This window comes from Crocodylus porosus, unplaced genomic scaffold (genome assembly GCF_001723895.1).
Source record: "Crocodylus porosus isolate Cpor-Errol unplaced genomic scaffold, CroPor_comp1, whole genome shotgun sequence".
Lineage (NCBI taxonomy): Eukaryota > Metazoa > Chordata > Crocodylia > Crocodylidae > Crocodylus > Crocodylus porosus.
Genome location: NW_017728925.1, coordinates 13880213 through 13907513, shown reverse-complemented (window position 1 = coordinate 13907513; position 27301 = coordinate 13880213). Strand labels below are relative to the sequence as shown.

Below are 27301 nucleotides of genomic sequence, written 5' to 3'. Positions count from 1 at the left end.
AGCGCAGGCTCAGGGGTGATCTGATGGCCACCTATAAGTTTATCAGGGGTGACCACCAGGATCTGGGGGAATGTTTGTTCACCAGAGCGCCCCAAGGGATGACGAGGTTGACTGGTCATAAACTGCTGCAAGACCGTTTCAGGCTGGATATAAGGAAGAACTTCTTTACTGTCCGAGCCCCCAAGGTCTGGAACAGCCTGCTGCTGGACGTGGTTCATGCACCTACATTGAACACCTTCATGAGAAATTTGGATGCTTATCTTGCTGGGATCCTATGACCCCAGCTGACTTTCTGCAACCGGGGCAGGGGGCTGGACTCAATTATCTTTTGAGGTCCCTTCCAGCCCTAATGTCTATGAAATCTATGAAATCTCTTGGTGGAGCTTTGTAGCTACCCCAGACAGATGTGAGATGGCTCCAGCCGAAATATCAACTGGAGTTACACGTATGAAACTAGTTAAAGTAGCCAAAGAGCTGGGTCAGAATCTTTCTAGGAAATGAAATTTTTATTCAGCTGTCAACTGATTGTTTCTGACAGTTTTGCTTTTTGGACTGGCTGCAGTTTTTCTCTGTTTTCTAGGTGGTCTCCTTTTTAAAGTCAGAAATGAGTTATATATCTGGTAGAGAGTAGGAAGCCTCGGTGCGTGCAAAAAGGATACATTATTCATGTAATAACATGCTTTATTCCAAAGTTCCCTAACTTTCATCCTGTCTCAGGGACACCAGCCCCTGGCCAGATGTCAGTCAACCAGATGTTTATTACTCTACAAGTCCTGGAGAGGACTTGTGTTCATTGGTGTCTTTTTAAAGGAATCCCAGTCTACTTCTTCAGTTCAGCCAGAAGTGATTGGTAATGATAACTTCACATAAAATTTTATCTTTCTTCCCCCTTTGAAATGCGCTTGGCAAGCAGAACACACTTTTTCTTCTTGGAGAACAAGAAAACGTTTTTCTGAATAACAGGGTTTTTCAGGGGATTCTATGCATTGGAGTAAGATGTTTTATTTCCCATGGTGTTTATGACCCTGTAAAATACAACGTAACCTGAAAACTTCTTTTTCCTATCCCTCCCTGATTTGAGCATGCAGAGATGCAATTTATTCCTGAACAGCTCGGCTTAATAGGCATTGTAGCAATTTTCACACAAGTCAAGCTTATGTTATGGCTTGGTTTATGATTTTATAAAGAAAAAAGTATCATGCTGACTTGTAAACAAATATTTGTATTAACTTCTGATTTAGGCTGCGCAGAGTTGAACGTATGTTATGTTCTGACAAACGTCTGCGTTTTTGCTTTTCCACCTTGATGTTGGGCTTGTATGTTTTAAGATGAGGAAAAAATCTGTGTAAATGCAGCATAGTGCCTGCATCAGGTTGCTGCAAGCTGTGCAGCAGGGGTGGGCAAAATGTGGCCCAGAGGCCCAAAAAAAATTTAGAAAATTAATATTTATCTGCCCCTCACTGCCTGCCCTGCGGCCCTCGATGGCTTGCCAAAACTTAGTAAGCGGCCCTCCACCCAAAATAATTAACCGCCCCTGCTGCAGAGGCTATCCAATACATAAGGCAAATCTCTGCATGTCTTACATGAATAATGATCTACAGTAGCTAATTGTTAGTGCCGTAACTTTTCCTCTCCTGCATGATGGAGTGAACTCTCCATAACGTTTTGCCCTGTTCATTGTTGCAGCCTGGTGCTAGGAACATGATGGATTGCATTATAGCAGAGGAAAGCTCACATTTTCATGGGAGTCGTAGATGTAGTTTTAAGTCATGAAAATTAATTTAGATTGGCTGGGTTGCAAAGAAGGGAAAAAGAGATGGTCAGACTTGAAAAGACTGGGAAGAGGACCCTGAGTTGGAGGCATGCGAGCGTGGCTATTAACCAGATCTACATCCTGCCCATATTCATGCCATTGCATAGAAACAGGAAGGTGCTTGTGCTGGGAAAGCTGGTCCCATATGGGAAAGGGGGAGAAAGCATCATCATGCCAGAATAACAAGTGTGTATTTGGTTAAATCATGCTGCTGTCATATATCCTGAGGAGGGGCTCTTGCTTGGGCCCCCCATTCTGAGTGGCCTGCCTAGGCATAGCTCCCAATGCCTCAGAGCTCCTTGGACCTGAGACCAAGGCTTCTGATTCACAACAAGGGAATTGCTATATGAGTTCGGTGCTTGTGTGCAACCCAGACTGAAGTCAACCAAGTGAAATGGAGATGGGTGAAGGTGGCACGAGAGCCTCTTTGCCATTTGCTTACAGGATGATTGCACGTTTGCTTGGGAAAGGGCCACGGATTTGCAGCTAAAAATCTAGTGAATCGGGAATCACTTGATTGATGTGAGTGGAGTTGCACCAATATTTGAGCAAGCTTGTGCTCTGTATATGACTATAGATAATAACCAATTAACTATTGAACCATATCAAGACATGCAACAACCTCCTGGACAAGTTGGCTTAGTCATCGTGGGGCACAAGAGCCTCAACCCTAAGGATGTTAGCTCTTGCCATCTCATATTCTGTGACAGCATTGCGCACCAGTCTGAACCTGGTCATAAACTTGTTGATGTGCAGCAACATTTGACGATGTGCATCATCTCAGGAACTCTTCGACCGACCCCTCTACCATGGCTCTTGGCCTGGAGGAATATCGTTCTCCCTTGTATCGTGTGGGAAGTTTCAACTAGCAAGCTACTGGAGAAGATCTACACCCAACCCAAGCCTGCTGCTATATGATGATCTCTTAAATCCGTCTGCCACACGTCTACCATCACTGTGGTCCAAACTGCTGCATCGGGACCGCATGGTGGAGACCCTGTGGTGTGAGGAATGGAGGTCGACATTACCACCAGACAAGTTCCTTATCACAGATCCTACAGTCTGCCTGTCTGGCTTCAACCTGCTGCACTGTCAGTGGGCTTTGCTGAACAGGTTTCAGATGAGGCAAGGTCTGTGTGTTGGGATCCATCGTTGGGATCTTTGCAACAATCCAGGCGGTAGCTGTGGCAAAACACACACCGGGTTGCGTATTGTCAGTCGCTGCCTGCTGACATAAGTTCAGTGGTGGACTACAGGAATTGCACATGGCCACTGAGGACACTATCGCATGGCTTGGCAATTATGTGCATCCCAACTGACTGACTATTGAACCTTTCATAAGCTGCATCCTCTTTTAAAACCCGTATTCTTCTGTGCAGAGACACCTTGGCCTATTAGCATGAAATTTATGCAGTAATAAGCACTGGATGTTAATCACACTTTCTCAATCTACATTTGAAGCGCATTCAAGTGGATGAGGAGGCAGGCCAGTGTCTTTGAAGGCCTTCCCAAGCATCTAGAACTCAAATCTTCTCTTCTGATATGAGCCCACGATGTTCTGGAGTGTGGGACTTTAGTATCCGTTAACTTAATAAGTGGTACTTTTGTTTAAAAATATTAACCTGAAAGTGTTGTAAGATATGAAGTGACAGCACACGTGTGTCTGTGGCTTAAAATAGAAGTATCAGATGTTATTCCCCCTAGTTAATGATACTACTGTGGTTGCACTTAAAATTAATTTGAGTGGTGCTAGAAAGATAATTGGCTTGCTTTATAGTCTTTGATTTCCGATGTAGTAGGCAGGGAAGATCGGGTCTGTTTTTAGAGATACCGACTTGGAAATACGTCTTTATCAATAAAGCCACAAATTTAGCAGACTTGAAAGAGCGTGACATGGATTCTGATCAGAGATTACTAGTTCAGTGATTCTCAACCGGGGTGCCTTGAAATCCTTTCAGGGGTGCCATGAGATGCCATGCAATCTTAGCATGATTAGGTATGCAAATCTGATTCACAAGATAAACCCAAGAATTTAAAATAAGAATTCATAGTGTTAAAAATTTTTTTACCTGCTGGGGTCTTTCTGATTTCTTTTCCAATGGTAAAAAATGAGTGAAAATGAAGAGCTGCCATTTTATGAGGAGTGCTTTGAGCCTAAAAGATTGAGAACCTCTAATCTAGTTAAATGTCAAAGTGCTATTTATAAATACCCAGAACCTTAGTTCATGTAATTTATAGGATGCCGTAGCGGCACTGATTTGCACTAGCTCAGGATCTGGCCCTGTTAAACCACTTTATGAGCAAAGTAGCCAGGAGATCAATTTTAACATACCCTGTGCTTGTCATATAGAAGAGTGTTTGTAGTGCATCAGCAATTCTCATGCCAGGTAGCAGCAGTAAATTCAATCCTTGCATTGCAAGATGTTCCTATTCCCCATTGAATATTCATAATATCAGAGAGATTTAAAACACGTTGGACTGAAAATAGAGCTCCTTTCATCTCCTTTAGGAACTAACAGAAGCAGAAGGCCTTGCAGAAGGATGGAGCAAGTTCTGAGTAGGTGGAGAGAGCCACTGGAAGAGAGGGTCTCTTGAAGGATGAGGCCTCGTTGAGAGGAGTCGAGTGAATAGTGGTTTAGCACTAAATCTGACAGGGGGCATGTCTACATGTTCATTAATGCAGTTTTGCTAATGCACATTAAATTTAGTACCTCCATTGTGAGGTACAGTGCTGGAAAAAGACATGTTAATGAAAGCGTATGGTTTTTTTCATGATGCTTTAATGCACATTAAAATAGGCTAATGCAAATTAAAGTGCACATATAGATGTGCCCAGGGTTGTATGTCACAGGTGCCTGCCCTGCACATGCTCCTATCATTGAATCTGGTACACCTTAGACATTTGCTGGCTTAGCTTAAGCGATAGTCAGAGTAGGTGGATGAATGATGAGGTCTGTAGGTTGTGTTGTGTGTTTCAACTTGGACTGTTACTCTCCATAGTTATTTAGGAGTCTAACTTTCAACTCCCCTTTTTTGAAAACCTTGGTCTTGAAGCCCATATCCATCTTTAAGCTTGGGCTCGGGTTCGAATAAAACCTAGGCTAGTTTATCCTGGTTCTGAATCTTCTGGTTTGGTTTGGATCCAAAATCAAGCACTAACTGGATATATTTAGGGAAAAGACACCCTACCATGAGCCAACTGCCAGCCTCCCCCCCTGCATAAACTCAAGCTATTGAATTTTTCCCAACTCTCTTAAACAGCTTTGAAGAACTGCCATCTTGCTAAACTCTGATATAAATATATGGATGAAGCTTTAATAATAAGTAGCCCTGGTCCCACCACATAAAAACCTCTTTAGTTCATTTTGGCACAGTCTCCTTTTACACCTCGGGAAACTTTGCAGTACAGCGTTAATATTGGCCGGCATCTCTCATTAAATTCTACTTAACAAAAATAACTGGAAGACAGTTTTTTTTAGCCTTTTCTTTCCCCTCTCTCAAGAGTGAATCATGGATAATTGACAAGGTGTAAGAATAAAGCAAAACAAAATAAGGCTTTCATGTGGGTCTTTCCTTCCCCTGTCCCCAAAGCTGAAATTCAGCTTTCTGAAATGTGCAGCTCAACTTACTTCACCAGGAGTTGCACATAACAATCCAAGGACCAAATCTTGTCCCAAATCTCATCTCGTGTAATTAAAACAGCAGAAAAAATATTCCTTCTCTGACCGAGTGCTAAATTAAAGTGAAACAGCTGTTGTGTCATTGTTAGAAGGCATTAAACCCCCTCCCCCAAAACCCCAGTGGCCGGTGACAGGCAAAATCAACGTCAGACTATCCATACTTGCAGTTCTGGAAAGCAGGAAAGGGTTTCTTTTCATATGAATGTAGTAAAGAACAATGAATATCCATTGCATGCACCCGGATGTTTGAACTGGGCTGAGGAAAGAGGGATTTTGTATCTGCTTTTGCAACTGAGGTAAGGCACTGCTTGAGCTCAGAAGTTGGCTCACTTTGGGAAACACCCGAAATGATGACTTACAAATCACATTGCCATGTGCAGGGAGAGGTTCCTGGCACGTGTCGCTTCAGCTGTAGCGAAGCTCATGCCAGCTTCTGTTTAAAAAAAAAACCAAAAAAACCAAAAAAAAAACCTGTCTGCGGTCCAGGTGCACAGCTCAAGCGTTTCGGAACAGGAAGTGTTTTGGGCGTTCCCCAGGCGGGGGAAGGGAATAGACTTTGGCACCTCTGCAGTGATTTTCATCTGCAGATTTGTGACCTCAGCAGCAGCAGTGTTACTGCTTTTGTTTGGAAGGTGAACGCCCCAAACAGGTGAAGCGACCTGCCCAGATCACAGAGTGAAGTAATGATGGATGCAAGCAGAGCTCCCAATATTTTGACCTCGGTGGGGTTGAGTCTCCAAACTGCTGTTGCAGTTGGCAGAAGCCGAGTGCCTAAATACTTGAGGGTCTGGACCCTGCCCTTTGGGCTATGCTGCCTCCCATGAGAAAGTGCTGATGGAGGAAACATACTTGTTGTGAAAGCTGGAGCCAGTTCAGATTCATGTGCAGGTTGATTTCAAATCCTCTGCCGCCCTTACAAAAAGAACTAGCACGTGTTGATTTTGCTAGGCATGCTGGCACTGCTGTTCATGCAGTGTCTCTGCCAGGATGAGGTGCAAGCTGGAGGCTAAAATAGCTATGCTCATGGTTTGCTTTCTGGCTTTGTTGCATAACCAAACAGTCATTACTGAACGGTCGCTAAGTTGTGCGCATGTACAGCAGTGCAAAGGGTAGTCCGAGGAGATGCTGGAGCATGCACATGGTGCTGGTTATGACAGGTTTGCATCTGTTCGAATTCAGAACACTGAGTCCTTTCCAACCACTGGGGTTTCTTTTAGTTTCAATGCCAGGACTCAGGAGTGACGGTTTTTCTCCTTCTGTTTTTCACCTGGCTTTCATTACAGCATTTGAGTGATTTGGACTAACGCTTGGTGTTCCACAATAATGAATTACGCCCTTCTGCTCTCCAGCAGGGGAAAACGCTGTATTGAAACGACAGAGACACAAGGGAAGCATATTAAACAATATCCGGGAGCTCAGAGTTCGTTCTGACTTTTCATCTCATGAATGCATTAAGGATGATGTATGAGCCTTCAAATTTCCTGTCTTTTCTCCGTGTCGCACGCTTTTGTGCTACTTACAGCTAATATTTAGCAAGTGACGTTCTTTTTCAGAGCAACAAAAGCAAGGAAATTAACTGAGATTTTCGGAATGAAGTATTCAAAATGCACATATAAGTGCCCCTAATCTGCGTTAGTCAGAAAAAGTGCTTCTGTGCAGATATGCACAGGAACATGCACGCTCTCGCACACTTTTCTCTTTTTTAATAGCTAGCGTCTTCAACAGGATTATCTCAGGGAATATTCTGGGACACGTTTGAAGCTCCTGAATGGAGTTGGGCAGGAAAGTGAGTGCAGATATAGCAGTGTGCTCAGCAAATGATATGTATATGCCAAAGTGTTCTGGGAAACATTTTATGTTTACCATTTCCAAAATGTTTGATTTTTTTTTTTTTTTTTTTTTTCAGTTGGAAACTTTTTCATGTAGCAGTTTCCTTTTAATTTTGTGTACAAAGTAAATTTAAACTGGTAAAAATGAAAACTGAACTTTTTTCAGGTCAAACAAAACACCGATCGATACAAATAGTTTGTGCTTGTTGCTCTCTCCCCCCTGCAAAATTTGATCTCGAGCTCCTTTCTGCCTCTTATTTCTAATACTGAGTTGTACCAAAACCTGTCATCAGGTGATGTGTAAACCCTGAGATCCAAGTCACACAGCCGTATGTGTAAAGAGGATTTATTATCATGTCATTTCACAGCCATACCACTTCAGCATTTGCAAGTTTTTATTCCAGGATTTCTGCTGAAGTCCCAGTTAATGAGAGGGAGGCTGAATTCCCATTGCTTCCCATCCTTATTTTGCCAACATGCGTGGTTTAGATCAGCCGTAATTTTATACACATGGGCGCTGTGAACAACTCTCAAAGAACTTCTTGGCAGGGCCTTGCCTATCCATGCCGGTAGCACACAGCGAGCAGTGTTAACACTCAAGCTTCATCACCCTACACTTGGTAACCCCGGCATCTTCTTGTACTTGGCATTGGAAATACTGTGGAGTGCATTAGCCACGATGGTAATAGTAGCATAAATATACTCAGTGACAGGTACATTCATAAATCCATATGGCAGTGTCAGGTCACGCAGCCTGCTGGATTTAAGCTAGAGATGCTTGAGAAAACTGGGAGTGGTATCAAGGAGACTACGCATAATGCCTGATCCTGTGCCATGTTGAGCTCTTCTAACAGCCGGCACCAAGGGGTCTTTTAACTCTCATTGGAAATGGCTTGGAAAACTTTGGGACCTGTTACAATTGTTGTTTCCGCTATGAGGGGCAGGCAGCATTCACTAATGGTTAGTGTACCATGCTTTACCTCCAGACCTGCAACAAGCCTCTATCTCTGGATGTTTCCTGTCTCACTTTTTGCTTTCCAGATACCATGTTTCTTATAAGTGTTTTATTGACACATGCATTGGGGCCCTGATCTCCGCTGCTAGACTGCAGGCTGCTCTAGACTACAAATAATTCATAAGTAAAGCAAAGACTTAGTAACAGGCCCACAGTGGGTTGTGGCATAGATGAAGCAAGTACCTTTGTGGAGATCTGCTCTCCTTCAGTTCATTTATACGAGCAAGAAGGAGCCCAGAATCTCCTTGGCATGTTTCATTGCTACCAGAAGTCCTCGTTGTCTGCGGATGTCCTGTCTCTTGTCTCGACAGCGTTATGGAAATCGATCTTTACAGTAAATACGCAGATGAGACTTTGCAGTCTGCTTTGGCAGGCTTGTGAGGGTGCAGGGTCGGGGGGGAGAGCACAAGAGAGACGCGTGCCAAAATTGCGCTTACTGCTGCTTCGTTTTTTTGCCTGGAAGAAATTGTGAATGGGCTTTTCTTCAGTAGTGGATCTGTTAGAATAAAAATGAGGGCCACTTTCACCCACAGAAACAAAACAAAAAACCCCAAAACCTAACAATAAAAGCCACAAAAACCTCCAGACTTTTTCCACCCCCCAAAGCCACCCAGGGCCTAGCTTTTCACAACTTGGAAATAAAAAAAACAGCTCATTTTTCTACTGAAAAACAAAGCAGACCTGGAACATTTTGTTCTTAAGACTTCCTGGATACTGGGGGGGACTGTGGTGATCATTCCCAGTGTATGGGGAAAGGGGTCTTATGATGATGCATCCTCGTAGGTAAAGCAATACAGCTTATTTTTCCAGCTTCTTTGCTTGGTCCTCCATGCCAACCAAGGTAGCAGGCGTCATGCTGGCCTCTGCATTGTCTTTACTGAGGACACTACAGGCCTGGGAGCAAAATGCTGAGCAGTTGGGTCTGTCCTATGAACTTCAGGACTTGAAGCCGTAGACAACGTGCATGAGTCTTCCTTTGAAAAGCTGTCTTGTAGAAGAGAGGTTTTGGTGCCCTGGTACCTCCCTCTTCTCCCTCTAGCCCTTCCTCCCATTATTCTGCCATCACTCCCTTCCCACCTGCTACCAGGCTGAGCCTCAGCTGTGGAAAAGGAAAGTGGGGGGTCTTGTTTCGGGAACACTACTTCTGGCTTTCAGCCACATTAAGACGCCAAAATTGACTTACTGATTTGCTCCAAAACAGCGACATCTTTGCTGCAAGTTGCTCCTGGCACCTGTTCCCTCGCACGTTCCCCCAGCATGTGATCCAAGGATGCACTAAGTGGTGTAATAAAAGTTCATTGAAGGATCGATCTTGCAAAACATGGCATCATTCCATATGCCTGTCTCCATCGGACAGCTATGTAATGCAGAAGCCTAGGGTTTTGTTTTTAATTATTTGCTTAGGAAGAAATAAGAGGGTAAAATTCAGCATTGTTACCTGACAGCATCACACATAGTTTTCTGGGTGTTCATCACCTATATTTTAAATGTCCCTGATCACTCCTACCCCGATCCCTGGTGAGAAATAAAAGCAGGTGTGTGTGTGTGTGTGTGTGTCTATATATATCCATTTAGATTGCATCCCTTGTTTGCAAATAAATTTGTGGTTTGATTTCCCCAGGGTCTTATAGGTCACTGAATTAAGCAAAACCATCCAGGAAACTTTCATGCTTTTCAACCTGCCCTGTAGCAAACAGCGCATGAATTGCCATAATTGTTGAATATGCCCCATCCAGACATTTCCTGCTACTTTCTGGCAAAGCTCCTCTGATGGCTCAGTATTGTCAGAACATGGGAAGATCTGGTTAAACACAAACGGTCCCAAAAGCAACGTTTCAGCACTTGCTAATCCCCCGTTCAATTAGAGTACAGCCTATTTGTGTCATTGAAAATTTTGCCGATTTTTAAAAATTTCTGCTTTTAGAAGTATCTATCCATGATGATCCAGGTAAGTCCCTGTTCCTGCCCCTGCTCTGAATCTAAACAACAGAAGCCTGTATTATTCCTTCCATTGCTGATTAAAGGGAGAAAGTCCAACAGATGTCACATTAAAACATTTTTCATAGGTAATTTTCTGCTTTCCAGTTCCATTTTTCCTCTTTGTGCTATATAACTTCAGCTCAGTGGGAGGCATCTACTGGGAAATTCTTTAGTTCAGTACTTCAGATTCCTGGCAGGTAACCTGGTGCTTTCTCATTTGGTATTAATGTCTGAAATTGCCATGTCATCCAGGCTGCCATCATAATGAATTTGTGTGGAAGACTTGCATACATGCATAGATAATGTAATATTGCTCATTCAAGCTTGCACTAGAATGTGTAGGCAGATCATATCATACTGATTTGGTGGTAAAACCACTTGGAAATAGAATTTCTTCGGGCATTTGAAAAAGTTAACAATGTTGCAGTAGATGAGTGAATCTGTATCCTGAAAGGAGGGATATGTAACTGTAACGTGAACAGCTCAGAGATGGTCCCAGGTCCATATAATTCTATAAAATTTGGAGATTCTCAATGTATCAGGATAAGAGTTGAGGTTTGGAGTCTGTCACTGGAAAGACGAATCTTTGGGACGTTTCAGGTTTGACCTACCTGAAGCTCTTCAGTCTGGAGACTGGAACTGCTTTGTTACCGCGTTGCTTTGTCATGTACATGGGGAGAAATCCAGTGGAGAAGAAAGAGAAGATGAACAGAAGTGCAAGACTGTTGGGCAGCACAGGGAGATGGATACTTCCCCATCCCCAAGTCTTGTGTTACTGCTTAAGACCCTCTGTGCCGTCTTCATATCATTTGGAAATCGGGGTGTTCCTTCTACCTCCTGGGAGTTTGAAGTCCAGAGCAGACCGCGTGGACTTGCCCTTTACATCTGTGAGGAAGCACCGTTGCATCTCAGTAAGACCTTTTGTTCACCGAGGATGCTCTCATTGCTCTTGAGAAGTGGGGCAGATGCCTTTTAAAAGAAACACATTTAAAAAGTATGTCACTGAAACAAAGTCAGCCACGTGATGCAATGCTGGATGGGCAGTGGACGCTGGGTGTGGTATTTCCAAACCCTCTGGGCCGAGGTTTTTTGGGTTGACAAGCCCCAAGCCACAGATGGTTTGGATCCACATTCCCTTTAGTGGAACCACCAAAGTTTGGGCATTGTTGGAAAGAGTTTCTTGTTTGTTCTGTCTCTTGAGATCATCGGAGACTTTCTCAGACAAGTTGTCTTTTATACTTCTGCTCTTCCGTGGGAACCTAGTTCATACAAAGCGCTAAGCAATTTTACATCTTTATAAAAGATGCAAGCGCTGCATTCAGTCTTCGGTCCTCTCCTCCTGATAGCTGCAGCTTTTTTACCCTTGTCAGAACGTCTCAGCTTCATTTGATGATCCGCAGATATCTGCTGTTCCTCCAAAACAAGCCCTATTAAGCTGAGTAATGCATTCCTAATTCTAGGCAAACTCCTAGAGGGACTGTCTGGCTTCAGCAAGCTGTTTATTTTCTCAAGGAGATTCCAACCGTAGCTGAGAATAGGATCCACCCACTGAAAAAGCGTCAGACACAAAAGGCAGTTGGCAGGGTTTGAAGGCAAAATGCCCGTGTTACATGATGGTGGCAGTATCTGACTCCTGTTAAGCCTGCTTGAATTCATCCTTCCGGCATGACAAGACTCAGGCCTTGTGGTAAGTGCATGGCAGGTCACTGGACTCAGACCTCCTGACTGGTTCAGGGTAAGCCATGGATGTGTACAAGCCAGAGTTTGCCCCATAATTCCTTCCTACTGCTACTTTTCCCAGTGACCCAAGTTGCTCGACTGCTTTTCCTTTTCCACGTTATCTGCCTGGGCATTGTCTGATCAGACCACTGCACGTTCTCGTGTCCAGTTATTTTTAAGCCGTTGCGTTTGGTCTGTTTGCATACCCCTCTTCGAAACACTTTTATGTCATGGAGGGAAGTGAGTGTGCAATCCCAGACTTGTGCACTGCTCCTCCAGGGGGCTGCAGGGACCAGTGGACCATCCAGAGAGTAAAACACAGCACGTGCCTACAGTGTCCTCAGCTTTGTACTTGGCTTTTTCGTTACTCCTCAGCTGGAGGTGATGGGAGCAGCAGATCCAGGCGGTTATGTGGTTATTCCGCCCTGTATTCTGGGAGCCTTTCCAGCCTCCTCCCAGCATCAGTAACCCACGAGATGGCTCTAACTTGTATCCTGCCCCTGGCAGACCCCAGAAGTAGAGACTAGGTCTAGCATGAGGTCTCTAGCCATGACCTTCCTTCCTGTTCTGCAGCCCCTATCCTGGGAGGCAGGAGGAGAGCGTATGGAAGCCCTTATGCCAGTAGTGCACCTGCCAACGCCTCTTGAAAAAAGGAGATCCTCAAAGGTCCATTTAGGGGTCATTTATACTGCTAGAACTGCAAAAAGGGACCCTCACTTTAATTGCTGAATACACAGACCCTCATGTATTGAGCTTGGAGTAGCAAAGGTAGCATCCAGTCCTTAGACTTGTTCTACACCAGTTAAGGAAAACTTGTCTAGGAGGCTGGGACTCCTCTACACTGGGCTTTGTGCAGTGGGCTGGCTCCATTGCAGGATAGTAAATGCAATTGGTTTTTAGACCCATGTGTCATATTTCCTCTCCAGCTGTCTGTATAAATCTACAGGTAGTTTGTTTCTTTTAACATTTGCCTTGTTCGTTGCTCTCTTCATTTATCATGTGTCACCTGCAAGCTAGTTTTCTGAAAATTTGAGAGGGTTTTGCCTCTTGTATGAAATTCAGCGGCTCTAGTTAATTGCTTGTGATCTGGCCTAAGTGGACATGAAGGAGCTAATTAGTAGCTGAAGGTTTGCACTTCAGCGTATTTCATAGGTTATTCTCAACCGCTGCCGCCTCATTTTCTCTTTGCAGGTGCTTAGTTTTGCTACTTGAAAGTCCCCTTTTCTTTGAGTGTCTGTGCAGGAGGGTCAATGGATCCAGTTAAATCACAGGGTTGTTTTTTTTTTTTATTAACAGCCTACACTGGTGGTCTCTGCGTGTAACTCTTCTTTAAAAAAAAAAAATCACCCAAATTAAGTACTTAAGCATTTTTAAAGAATTATTTTTTAAACATTTTTGTTCCCAGGTTTTTCTAAGCTGAGTTGTAGCCTGGAGTAAAGAATGTTGCAGGAGTTAAAATATTTGCTGTGAATTTAGGCGGTTGTGCTGTAGCTTTTAAATGTAGGTTGTTGGCCTCTTGGCAGCCTTCAGACCTTTATTTAATGCATGGGAACAATCAGGAAAGTTAATGAAAGGTGTTAAATTAAAGCACTTAAGTTAAAATGCACTGAAATTCTTCTTGGGTGTTCGTATACAGAAGTCAGGTGGACTCAGTGGGTGTGCCTACACGTGCATTAATGTGCCATTATTACGACACCTTAAGTTTAGTACGTGTAATAACAGATACTGATTTAATGCACCATAATTGGCACTACTGCTCAGTAGTGCCAGCGCATGATTTTTTTTTACATGATGCTAATGCACAGTAGGCTAAATCTACTGTGCACTAGTACATTAGCATGGCTTTTGCCGTGACATGCTAATGCACAGTAGGATTAGTCTACTGTGCTTCTGGTATCTCATGTAGACATGCCCAACGTGTTGGAGCACTGGGCATGTCTTAGCCAAAGTTAAGAGTGCTTGGGCATGTCTTAGCACGTCTAAGCCCAAATTAAAGTTGCCTTAACTTTCCTGGGTGCTGTCAAACAAAAAAGGCCTCATTGTTGACTAAAAGGGAAAGATCAGTATTGGTGTCGGCATTCCTCATCCCTGTCTAGCCTTAAACCTTATCAGCTGGTAGGAGCAGAAAGAAGGAAAACATCAGTGAGATCCAGGCTCATCAACATTTTGAGCTGGTTAATCTGTCTTGCTAAGTGGAATTCTCCCAGCCCACAAGCATTTTGCAAAGGCAACGTCTTCTAAATGGGGAGAAATAATAGCTTGTTAACACTAAATTGTGGAAGCATAATTCCAGTCCCCACTTCCCTGCAGATAAATCTACAGTTCTAACAGCCATGAATTTAATCTGCCTGTCCAAAATAATTGATGAGCTGCAACTTGAATCTAAACCAAAATGGGGAATTTCTAACGATGACGACACTAGAGGTCATTCCGGCGGCTGTGTCTTTATGTTAATGAGACAGTGGGACAAATGGAGAGACGACATTATAGGCGCATGGAAGATGTGACGTTACAGGTGGAGCGTAACGCCGGTTCTGGTTATACTTGAGGTTCCTCTTCCTCCCTCTCAAGTTTGTTCAGAATCACCCTTGTTTGGAGGTGACCTGCAGTTGAGGAAGTAATGGAAATGGTGTTGTTCTTAAATACAAAATTCTTTAATAACTACAGCTGTGTGTACCCATGGCTGATCATAGGCCCTCAGAGCCCTCGTGTACTGAGCTTGGGGTAGCAAGGGTAGCACTAGGGTTGCCAACCCTCCAGGATTGCTCTGGAGCCTTCAGAAATTAGATGTAAAGCTTCAGGAGACTACTGAGAGTCACCCAGGAGACAAATGATGGAACATTTATTAAAATATATGGGCAGGGGCTAGACTCGATGATCTCCCGAGGTCCCTTCCAGCCCTAATGTCTATGAAATCTATGAAATATTGAATCCAACTTGTAACTAATATGCAAGCACATGGGCACATTCACATTGTGTCACAGACACATTGGCGTTCTGGAAACTGCCCGGGATAGATTCAGACAGAGTTGGCAATTCAAGGTAACATTCGGTCCTTCGACTTGTTCTACCCTGGTCAGGAAGAGCTGTTGTATAGGAAGCTGGGACTCCTATACATGCCTGGCCTGCTTTACAGGGCTAGAAAGTCAAGAGAGGGTCTTCATCATAGCTGAGAATTGGATCCATGAATTCTCTGAAAAGGCTTACGATCATGCCAGATGCTGCGTGATACCCATTGCCCCATTAATCACGGTGCATTTATACGTTTCATCTCTCGGGCTGCGTGGCAACCCCTCTTCCCTCCCTTCCATGGCTGCTCTTCATTTCACCAGCCTGAAAGCTGTGATTAAACAGACGCACATGGCCTCCCACTAGAGGCTTCCTTTGGCTCGGTGCTTCTGAGCTGTGCCTGCAGCAAGATAAGAGGAAATCTTACATCATGGTCAGGAAGTGCTAAAGAAAGTTACTTTCCTCATTCGTCACTGCCTTTATCTCGAGCATTGAAGCTGCAATATTCCCTGCATGCTGCAGGGGCCATTTAAAGCCCATGGCTTGGACTGAATCCATTTGGCAACGTGGCTGGATGCCCAGTCCTATTGTGTGTCCCTCAATCCCTCCAGAGCACTTCCTCGCTGAAACATTAGCTGAAGCCTTGTTTTTGCTGCTGCAGTCACTGCTACTCTAAAAGGCCCATTCCACTTAGGAACGGAAGCGCCCGGCTTTAGGATATCCTAAACCGTCAATCATATTGTCTGCCCCATTCTCTCTCGTTTTCTTTTTTCCCCCTTTGGCTTATTTACTGCTTTATTAAATTCCTTCTTCGGACTTCCCACTCATCTCCCCATCAGAAGGACTTATGATACCATCATCTAAGTGCAATGGTTCTAGATAGGGTAGTGTCATTGCTGGAAGCTATTCATTTATTACGCAGCTGTTGGCAAAAGCATCAAGCTAGGAAACTTCCACCTTGCCGGAGTCAGTTCCCGAAGGGTTTAGGAAAATATTGCTGTGCAAATAGACTTTTTCTCCTGAACAATATAATCTTGTTGGGAGGAGGGGATCAGAAATCGTGGACTCTGAGAAATTCTGGCTTGTTTGCTGTTGGTGTTGGTTGGCTGGCTCTCCCTCTAGTATTAAAGGTGCACTGGGGTTAGTAAGAAGCTTTTACTCTTCCTTGTGTGATTGGAAACGCTTGTAATCAGGCCCTTATTGAAGAATTTTTATGGAGAAACACAGGTGTCCAGTCAATGCAGGTGGTACTGCACTATGTGTCTAGTCATTCAGAGCGTTTTGAGGTGAGTAATGATGACTGAAAAGGGATAAATGAGAGAGCATGTGAGCAGATATTTGAGCACTGAGCCTGTTGCAACTTCACCTTTTTCCTTGTCATCACCCTCCATGCATGCATGCTGTCCTTCCCCAAACCTAAGTAGTCTGAATGAGGACCTTGGTTATAGAGTAACTTATTTTAGCTCCAAGTGGGATCAGCTATGCCATTTTACTATGCTGGCTGAGGGATCTAGTCCTTCCTATCTAGGCCAGCTTTCATGCCAAAGAATGCTAGATTGCTTTACAAAACTGTGTATGTAGCAGGATGGCGTCCTAGGGTTGCCATGTGCTCCCCTAGGGACTGCCTTTAGTACTGTGCCAAGCGTTCTCTGAGTGCCCTCGGAATCTCGCCCGCCACGCCTTTGGTGTTACGTATTTATTGTAGGGAAACTGCCCTTCGTTCACCTGGCTACAGTTTCCTGCTATGTGCTGGACCCACCTCGGTCTCCCTGGCACTTGGGCACTCTGCAGCCCTGCCTTGCTCCGTGTCCTGTTGACGCTCTGTCCTTTCCCAGTCTCGTCTCACTCGGGCTGTCTGGAGTCCCGCCTCACACTGCACCTCACGGTGCTGAAACAGTCGCTGCCCCTCTCTCTCTGGGGCTTCTTGCTCACCCAAGCCTCACTGACGCTCAGGTTCTCCATGACCTTGTTCTGCCTTCTGGGGTACTCGGGGTCAGCCCTCTCCCAATACTGTGACTTTGCCTTGGCGCTTGGGGATGACACCTGCCCCTCTGCTGCACCCTTACGGACGCTCTGGGTCAATGCCCTTCCTGCACTGTCCTTTCTGGCGGTCTGGGAGGCACACTCCCTCTGCTGCACCCTTTTTGGCTTCACAGTCGCTGCCCACCCTCTCGGGGCTTCTAGCACTGCCTACTCTCTGGGGCTGGGGTCCACACTCTAACGTGGTTCCCCTATGAGGCCTCCTCCATCCCCTTATAGCCTCGCCCGAACCTGTGGTCTAACAACAACCAAACACAAGCCAATCGGCTATAACACAAATCTATGCCTCGTGGCTAAAACGTCCTCCTATGTGGGTAGGAAGAAACAGCTTCATTTCCCCATCTTGAGGGCAGAAGTGGCGCCCAGCAGATATCCAGTGCATCTCCCCCACCCAGGAAAAGAGCAGGTTGGTCCAGATGCCATGGCAAACATTGATTTTTCATGACGAGTAGCACCATGTTTGTGCTCTGAGGCCAGCGCTTTGTCTTTTAAGGCCTCATCTAGCAGGCAGATGCCCTAATCCCTGGGGGAACTGCAAAGATATCTGTTTTCCCTCTTGCAAGAATGAGGGCCCAAAAAGACCACGAAGGGATTCAGAGCCACAGTTCCAGGATTGCACTTGGTATTTCAAACCTGATGGCTAGACCATGATGCTAGACCTGATGGCTAGACCATAAAGCAAATGAAGGCTTTGCATGAGGGAGTGGATGGAGATAAGTTTAAGGTCCTGGACTGGCTCTTGAGAGACCCTTGTGAGATGCCTGTGCCTCGGTACTTCATTTGTAGCATTGGGTGGAGGATGTTTCCTTTCTGCCATGTTTCCCCTCTATTCTGTATAGATTTATGCTGTCATTTCTCTCTGGTAGGGACTCTTGCCATGTGTTTCTAAGGAGCCAAGCACAGGGAGGAACTTGGTTGGGGCTTTCATGAGTTACAGTAGCAGAATGAATCAACAGCTGAGAAAACTCCCCACTAGACGAGCTGCTTGGTGGGTGAAACATCTGTTCCCCTTGCTATCCCTCCCAGAAACGTAATGACTGAACAATCCCCATGTGTTTCGCTAGGCAGTGCAGCTATCTTGAGGGCTTGCATCTCTTTTTAACAAGGTCTCTTAAGATTTATAATTGATTGAGGCTGAGGAGGAGGCTTGTCTGCCAGATATGCGCAGCTGTTGGTACGTCACTGCCAATGCATCTACTACACGGGCTTTGTATCAGCTGTCGGTCTCGTGGGTGGGTTACAACAGGGATCCATTAGGCTAAGCTGATAGTACAAAGAAAAGAGGCTGCATTTCTCTTGAAGCACTTCCTGTCTTTTCTTACGGCTGGATAGTTTTTCTTTTCGTCTCAGGTGCTGAATGCTACCCTCTAGCTGTAACTGAAGATGGGGGGGGTTTGTTTTCGTTGGAGGATGTAGAACATGTTATTTAAAATAGCTTGCCCGTTAAGGAGTAAGTTCAGGGACTTAGTCACGTACAAGCCTCACATACGTACCTCCCTGCTCATTCACGTATTCCCAGTGGACTGCTATGCAACTGAGGCTAACGTGGGGGGGAAGAGTTATGTCTTTGGAACAGGGAATAAAGTTTATTGTGCTAAAATTACAGCTGGCTTAAGAAAAGGAAAGGGTGCTGCTCTAAGCTCAGGTCGAACACAGGCTGGGCCTGTTGTTGTGGGTGTTAACAGTCTCTCATTTGCAAGCAGCATCACCTCCAGGCCAGGAACATGGGTTTCCTTCCTTACCTGACACATCAGGCATTTATACATGTGCTCCTGCAGTTGGGTGCAGGACTGCTTTAATTAGAGCAACTATGAGAGCTGCTCTAATTAAAGCACCCAGAGCATCATGTGTATCAGCGTCCCCACACGGAAAAATGGCAGCAGGGGTGCTTTAACTAAAGCTCATTGAACAAACTTTAGTTAAAGTGCCCTCACCACCATTCTTCAGTGCGGGGATGCTGATGCATGTGACACTGGAGTCTGCTGGAGCACGGGAATTGCCACACTTCAGCAGACCTGATTAATCAAATCTGCTCTGATGCGCTGTAATGACAATGTGTTGGAGCAGCCTCACTGCATGTGTATAGGCGCCCATCAATATCTTTTTGCAGCTACCAGATTTAGGGTCCTGCCTGTCTTCAGTTATCGCTCTGGATTTTAACCAAGAGCCGTGAAGCCTTTTAATGGTTTTTAACATACAAATAACCATTACGTTTTATGTAAAATCAAAAATCAATTTGTGACCCGTTTAACTCAGGTTGTTCAGGGACTCCTGGCATGCTCAGCCCTAGGACTGTCATCAGATCCCAGCAGTCACAGACTCCGTAGGTCACTGCATGCCTATCCTCCGGGCATCAAGGTTTAATTAAAAATATATATGACGTCTCCAACCCTCCTGGTTGTAAAGTTGGTCTTTGAAATGAGGTAGGGATGTCGGTGACCTGAGGTCGATAGATGAGGGTGAAGACCTTTCTTAAAATTAACTCTTGCAGCTCCAAGTAGGGAGGAGAATGAGCTGCCACCCTGCTGCCTGTACCATATCATCTCCTCCCCCTCTAACCACAAACCAGACAGCCCCATCCTCCTCTGTGTCCTTTCTTCGACATCCCCTGAAAATTCTCCTGCTTCCGCTTGCATTTCCAACACAAATTGAGAATTTGGCAGCAGCACAGAATAAATCAAATTTTGTATAAAAACAAATCGCTCAAGGAGCCTCTGCAGTGATTAAATTCTGTAAAGACAATAAATAATATAATGAAAACCTCCCATTTGAAACGGCAATACCAGAAGCTGCTGACAAACCTCCAGCGTGTCCCAGAAAGCATAGGTAGCCTGGCCACGGGATGTCAGTCCAGTTGACTGTTGAGCATACAGGTGGGTGGCGAAGTTGCCATTCTGCTAGGAAAACCTATGCATTGCTGCAGAGTCTGGATTTCTGGATGTTTGGACTGGGCCAGGCTATGGTTGATGGCAGCTTAGGACCACTTATAGAATCATACAAGATGAGGGTTGAAGGGCCCTCAGAAGGTCACATCTAGTTCAACCCCCTGCTTAAAGTAGGACCAGTCCCATCTACATCATTCCAGCCAAAGCTTGTTAAACCAGGCCTGAAAAACCTCCAGGGATGGAGAGTCCACCATCTCTCTAGGTAACCCATCCCAGTGCTTCACCACCTTTCCAGAGAGAAAGTATTTCCTAATACCCAACTTGAGCCTCCCTTGCTACAGTTTGAGCCCGTTGCTCCTTGTTCTGTCGCCTGCCCCCACTGGGAACAGCCCAGCTCCACTTCTTGCTGTCTGGTGGGATGCCCAGCAATTAGTTGAGAAATTTAGATGCAAAGAGCAGCGCAGCGGGGTCATGACTGTGGTGGTGATTTTGCATTTGAAGAGGACAAAGAGTTGATGGATGGGGCTAGGGTCACTTGTATAGAGTGGGGCTGTCCACCTTCTAAGTGGCCGGAGCCACGTGCAGTGCAGGAGGCTGTGATGGGGGCTGCACACTTTGGGGCTGCAGTAGTGCAAAGCCAGCCCCCACCCCTCCCCGCCCCCCGGGCTGAGCCCCTGCACCATGCAATGACTGGAGAAGAATTGAGGGGCTGCATGTTTTCCTGCATGCAGCCTCTTGGCCAGCCAGGCTGTGGAAGACAGCAGCTGTTGTTGGCTCATGGCTTGACCAGAGATGCTATCTAAATATTGCTGGTTTGGCTTTAGGGTTCAGTGTATTTTATTAGGCTTGTTTCTAGCTCCCTCTGCTTCAGTCTTATTCCCAAGTCCTCCCTTGCTTTTAAATTCGCCTTTGGCTAATGAAGCCCCTCAGCCTGGTATTTTTATTGTGCCCCCAAAGCTCTCGTGCCTCCAAGCACTCCCGCTGGAGAGAGGTTCCCGCAAGTTCCTTGCTTTCCGAGGAAGCATCAGCTCCAGCCAGCGTTGTGTGATGCTGATTTCTCTGGAAGTTGCCTTCAGGCTCTGGAGAAACCTCCTTTCAAAATAAATTGGTAAAAGATTTGGGGGGAGGGAATGTATTTTTTATTTCTCAGATGAGTCGCTGACAAGGCAGGCAGGCAGCATGTGAAAGCAAATCAGTTTGCCAAAAAAATGGGCCGGTCCCTTGCGGCTGGGAGTAGACTCTGCTGTGGGAGTAGTTTTCCCCTGGGGATGCAGAGCCTTTTCCTGGGGCAATGTCACACAGTGCAGGTTGCACCCATGGCCTGAACCTCTGTGTCTTCAACCCCGTAATATTGGGAGGTGCTCCACCAAGATGAGTCGACTTCCATCTGTGCAAAAATGAGAGGAAAATCAGGCTGTAAGCACTTCCCACAGCTAGATAACAGTGGGCCCAGGCAGCACAGCGGAGAGATGCTTTTCACTGATTTGGAGAAGGGTGTGCAGGGTGCTGGAAGGGCGAGGCATGTGTCTTTTCCGGGCCATCTGTTTGAAGCATCTTTGTACAAGAGGGGGCAGAACATGATATCCTGTAAAAACGTTGGAAGCATTCAATGCCCACAGGCTTTTTCATGCAACGTCCCAGGAATGAATGAGGCAGTTGTTCAGCAGAGGTGTGTGGAGGTGCCGACCTGCTGGCCTCGTCATCTAAGTGCCAAGAGCCAGAACAGCACATGTAGCTGCCAGGCTCCCTAAATAAATGTAGGCCTTAACTAAAAGGCCCTATTATGTGCTATTCATGTATATATTAGTCCACTGATTCCACCATGTGAGGAGGCGTGGAAAAGAAATTGGCTCTTTCTCTCTCTCTCGCTTTCTTTTATGCCCAGACAAACTCCATGGATGTCCTCATGAACTTTGACTCATGTAATTCATCATAAAACAAGGAGAATTGAAAGTAAAAGCAATAATTCAATGAATGTTACTGCCCTTGACTCTGTGCATGTGTGTGCAAAGTGCACGCATGTGCATGCATATGATGCACACTCACTGATGTCAGGAGCAAGGGAAGTACCGTGTCCCTATTCCCCTCCTCCCGTGCAGTTCAGGAAGATACTTTCTCAGCTCATGTTTTCTGGAAGGCAGGGGGTGGGATACATTGGTGAATTGAACCAAGGGAGGTGATTGATTTTTAATGTGGATTTTGTGTGGCTGGGCATTAGAATAGCCTGGTGCTAGGTTGCATTCAATTAATTGCAGCTAATTATTAACATCTCGCCCTTGGCTCAGCCCCATCAAACCCCATGATTTCGTGATCGTTCATAGCAAACAAGCTATGAAACATGTACATGAGGCAGTTAGGTTAAGGGAAATACTTCATGGATGGGGAAATGAAGCAGAGCTCATCCTCTGTAGTGTTCAGCAGTTCATAAGCAATCGTTGGATCCCTGTAGGGTTGGGATGAAGGCTGGTTTATGAATAAGCCACTGGACTGAAGCTTGAGGTCTTGGTTGCAGGGGGGATGCTGTTTCTTTCTTACTGCACACTGCTGGGATAAATGTCATTAACACATTGTTTGGTGCTACTATGATAAGGTCCATCCATGTCCTTTGGTAGACCATTTTAAAGATTTGCTGTTACCGTTTCTCATTGCTTTTCGTATCAGGACTTTTCAGTGGCATTTTAAATAGCTTATTGGATTCTTCCTAGACTCTTGTAATCTGCCTGAATTCAACAACTGTCTCATTGCCTATTCTCACCCCCTGATGTCTTCTGCAAACTTTACCGGGAGCTGCGGAAGCAGGAACGGTACAACTACAGGGATTTTTGTGCTAACGTTACACCTAGTAGTGGAGCCTTTGGCATGAAGATGTACAAATTTGAATAAAGATGCAGGAGGTAGCTGATGCATGAAAAAGATAAGTTGCTCTTAACCCTTCTTTGTTGGGGATGGGCTAGCATAAGATTAGTTTTATCCAACCTATCAATAGCTAGTGCCCACTCACCAGCAAGAGTCCTGTTAGGGAGAGATTTTTAGTGAGCCCAGATTGCAGTGGAAAACGTAGCAATCTTTCCAGAGTGAGGTGTTGTGAAGTTTGAGTTGTTTGGGAGTTTGAATGGAAAGTCTCAAGTATGAATCTCAGGTTTCAGGTGTTGGGTCTTGACCTCTGACTGCAATTGGAGATTTTTCTTTCCTTTTACTATGAGTGCTGCCTTGGGCAGAGACCATCTTGTCTGCTCTTCCTTCTGCCCAATGCTTTAGAAGAACAGGGAGAGGCGCATGCTATGAATACTTCAGACGGGGAAGGCAGTTTAGCATTCAGGACTGTGAAAGGAAGTTTGCTTCTGACCATGTATAATTATGGTTATAACCTCTGTCATTAACTTTTTTTAAATTGGAGGCTTAAAAGGATTTAAAATAAGTCCGTGGTGGAAATTGGAGATGAATGAGATGGTAACAAAAAAAAAAAAAAAAGAGCCCCCTCCTATAAGCTGACTGCTTTGCATACGCTGAAAAATCCTGCTGGGGCCTGGGGAATAGATGTGCTATCAAATCCCCAACATCAGCGAGAGGGGAATTTGTGTCGTGAGTTTGTAGAAGTTTTCACTTAAGTGAGAATAAATGTGCTGAGGGATGGGGGTGAGAGAGGCCCCTGGAAGGATAAAATTAGTCCTCATCTTTTACCTCCCCCACCTTCAAAGCTCTAACTAACTAATGAAAGTGCTCTGATGAGGTCATGCTTGCATCTTGTGCGCTAGTGCTTGCACTGCATTGTCACTCCACAGTTTACCACAGTTGGGCTGAGTGATGGAAAATGGGAAAACGGCCCTGCCTGCATAGCTGATTGAGTGTATTGCTAGATCTTGGCAAGCCATTGCCAGGGACCTTAAATATAGCCCCACGTACCATAATATTTTTATGCTTGCCACTGAGGTCATCAAGAGATGGGCCAAGATGGTTATGGTCAGATGCTCAGCCTAGCCGTCAGGTTGCGAGCAGTAATTTGTACCGTGTCGGTTCGATGGTCAGCTGAGGAATACGAACAATGCAACGCAGCTAACGGGTTGCTACCTAACCACTTCGACACAACCTTGACCAAAAACATCCTGTTGGAAACGTGCAGGGAACGGGCACACGGTATCGCTTCTGTTCCTCGATGGGTTGATTCCTCGGGCATCCCCAATGTGTGAACGATTGCCGTACGCGGAACGGTGGCTTGAAGAAACTCGCACGTAATCTTGAATAAACTGGAGAGTGTTTGCACGAAACATTTGCAGATAGTGGAAAGGCAGCACTAACTCATTGCATCCTCATGCAGTCAGCTCTAATTAGCAACATGGGAGAGTGCCAAGCAAATGAAGCAGTGCCTGGCTTTCATCCCTATTGCTCTTACGGCCCTGCTTCAGCCTGGAAGGAGACCTCTCTGAGAACACAATTATAAAACCCCTGCAGCTCGCACAAATGGGCACAATGCAAAAGTCAATCGTTGCTACAAAAACAGAGGCGTTGGATTACTCCAGGTGCGCTGTAAAGTGTAGCTGAGCAATCCTAAGTGTTTTGCAACATTCAAACAGGAGAGGAGAGCTGTGCTTTCTCAGGTGGGCTAAAATGAAACACAGGAACAAAACCATTTCTGCAGTGAATGTTATCTGCTGTATTATCTGTCAGTTTTATTCATATCCTTCTGGGTCTCTGCTTGCTCAACTGGCTGTGATTTGGGCCTGGGGTTAATTTTGGGCTGGACCCAAGACTGGCGCCTGTCTGTTGTGAATATGCCACACTTGGCTTTCTGATGTCTAGTGTGCCAGCTAGCTGACAGTTTGTGCATTGGAGGAGAAAAGTGGAAGGAATAAGTCAAGCGGACCACCTGGATCAGCTACCAATAGCTTCTTATCTAGGAAGAAAAAATATGTACCAGTCACTTCTGTTGTGTGTGCATGTGGTGCACAGGGGGAGCCTAGAATAGATGCACATTGGAAGTAGTTAAAAAAAAACCCAACCACAGCAATAGCTTCTTACATTGTCTGAGCTTAATTTTATATTTGCCCTAGAGCTTGCAAAGGGAGCATTGTGCTCCTGAAGGTAAGACTGCCTTGTTGTGGGCACATGCTTGGCATCTGGTTTCAAAGGCGTTTCTGCTGCTGGTGCAGTCTTATCAAGAGCTACTTTATAATGGAGCAGTGTGGCGCTTGCTTCTACAAAACTGGTTGGTAAACTAATGCATCTTCTCAGAGAGCAGGTTTCCGTGCCTTTAACTTAATGTTGCATGCAAATCTGATTACTGTCTCCAGTCGATTATAATTATGTAACGAGCTCTCTTTTCTTTGCTGCAGTTTCTCTGTTTGAAGAACATACGGACGTTCCTAAAAGTCTGCCACGACAAATTTGGGTTAAGGAACAGTGAGCTGTTTGATCCCTTCGACCTCTTTGATGTGCGGGATTTTGGGAAGGTAAGAGTCCACCTTCATCCCTTAGCACGTGTTTGGGTGCTGGTGGGGCCATGTGGTTTTTCCAGTAAATGTGGTGGTACTGGGCAGGATGTGAGACAAACTTGGGTTTCTCCAGTGTTGTCTCATTTACACCATGTCAGTGTGACACTTCTTTCCTAATGGCATGGCCACGTGGAGAGGTGGCTGAGCTGGTGACATCCGTGGTTAAGGAGGCTTAATCTGCTGTTGCAGTTCATGCTGCTTTGGGGATCAGGCAGTCCCCTGGTTCCACCCTTGGTTTGGTCCCTCTTGCTTGACCCCCTTCCCCAGAGGCCTGGTATAACACTTCACGGCAGGCAGGTGCATGCCTCATCAACTTGCAGTTGAGCCCAAATATCAAATTCTCCAGAGGCTCTTGGGTTCATTCCAGGTTCTTCTTTCTTGTTCATGTACAGCAAGAAACGAATGAGTCTCCCAGGCATGAGATAAGAATCCCTTTTATTCTGAACTAGTTATTGCAATTGTTGTATTCCTATGATTATTTATTCTGGGGAGACATCATGGTCCAATGGACTGAGCACTGATGTGGGAGCAAGAAACCTGGATTCTCTTCCATGCTCCAGCCCTGACCTGTGTGACCACGAGCAAGTTGCTTCACCTCATTTTTATTGTTTCCCCCTTCCCTAATCAGCCTTGGTTTATCTGCTTAAATTCTTTTTCGTGCAATGACCTCTGAGTTAGCCTTGCTTTGCTGTGAATGCCCCTTGGCAAAGCACCCCACGGGGCTTTGTCCTCCAAATTTTTTTTTGTCTGTCTGTCTGTCTGTCGATATAGATAGATCTAGGCCCTGTTTTTGCTGTGTCAGAAGAGAGAAAAAAGCACTTATTCAATTTAAGAGAAGTCCTGAATTCTGGGTGAGGTCCCAGCTAGAGGGATGGGGGAGTCTTAATAGGGCTGTCAGGAGAAGATCAGTTTGAAATCCGTGTGTTTGAAATCGATGGTCTTTGTTCTGCAACGTTGCTGTGAGGAATATTGGGCTAAGGGAAGCCTCCCTGTAAGAGACCATTTCTGTTCTGCAGGTGATGTAGCTTTAAAAGCGATGAGCCACTTATTAAGAGCTATGAATTACTTTACCTCTCCTGAACCACCAGGCATGTGCTGTGCAAAGGCATCTACTCTTCTGATTAGCTGAACAGCCAATTTCCCCCAGCTGATGGGGAAATAAATTTATTGCCTAATTTAGTTTTGGACTATTATTTGGAACTTGCAGTTGAAGGGGTTTGTTTTATGAGTTTGTGATTTATGGAGCGCAAGGGGGCTTTGTTGTTCCAAAACGGTAGGTAGACAGACGCTGGAGCCTTTGTTAATTAAAATGCTGCTTTTCTTTCATGTTTCGTGTTGCAGTTCACGGTCGCAAACTGTCCAGTCAAGCTGTTAATTGAGGCTGGAGTTTAACGCGTTGGGAACTACTCAGCTGAACACGTTCCCTTTCTTTTTCCATTCTACTTCAAAAACTAGCTGTGAACAGGTTCCACATCCTAGTTTTGCCCCTATTGAAAGCAGCTCAGAAGTTTAATAACCCCGGGAAGCTGGACAATAGACCAAAATGAGTTTCTATATTGAACTGCAATTGTGTAACTACGGCAAGAGCAAAAGAGTCTTTAATTTAGGTTCCCACTGGCCAAACAGACTTCACATACAAAAAATTCTTCCTGGAGCTCATTCATTACTTAGATCAATAACACTTTTCAGTTTCAGGGCACTTACGGCATGTAAGAGCCTTTCATATGCAGCACATGGTAATGGTCGACCATTTAATTATGGTGAGCCCAGCGTAGTGGTGCAGGGTGTTTCCATTTTCAGATACCACTTAAATAGTTATTTCTGTCCTCCAAACCTGAAGCC

General features: G+C 45.2%; 1 protein-coding gene across 5 annotated transcripts in view; it reads left to right on the top strand.

The window, feature by feature from the left end:
- VAV2 (vav guanine nucleotide exchange factor 2) overlaps nucleotides 1-27301 on the top strand; it is a 270272-nt gene that overhangs the window by 30833 nt on the left and 212138 nt on the right. For all 5 annotated transcript variants that reach the window (XM_019540898.1, XM_019540899.1, XM_019540896.1 and 2 more), the window contains exon 2: nucleotides 25301-25417. In XM_019540898.1, the coding sequence (XP_019396443.1) occupies nucleotides 25301-25417 (117 nt within the window). The remainder of the gene's footprint in view (nucleotides 1-25300; nucleotides 25418-27301) is intronic.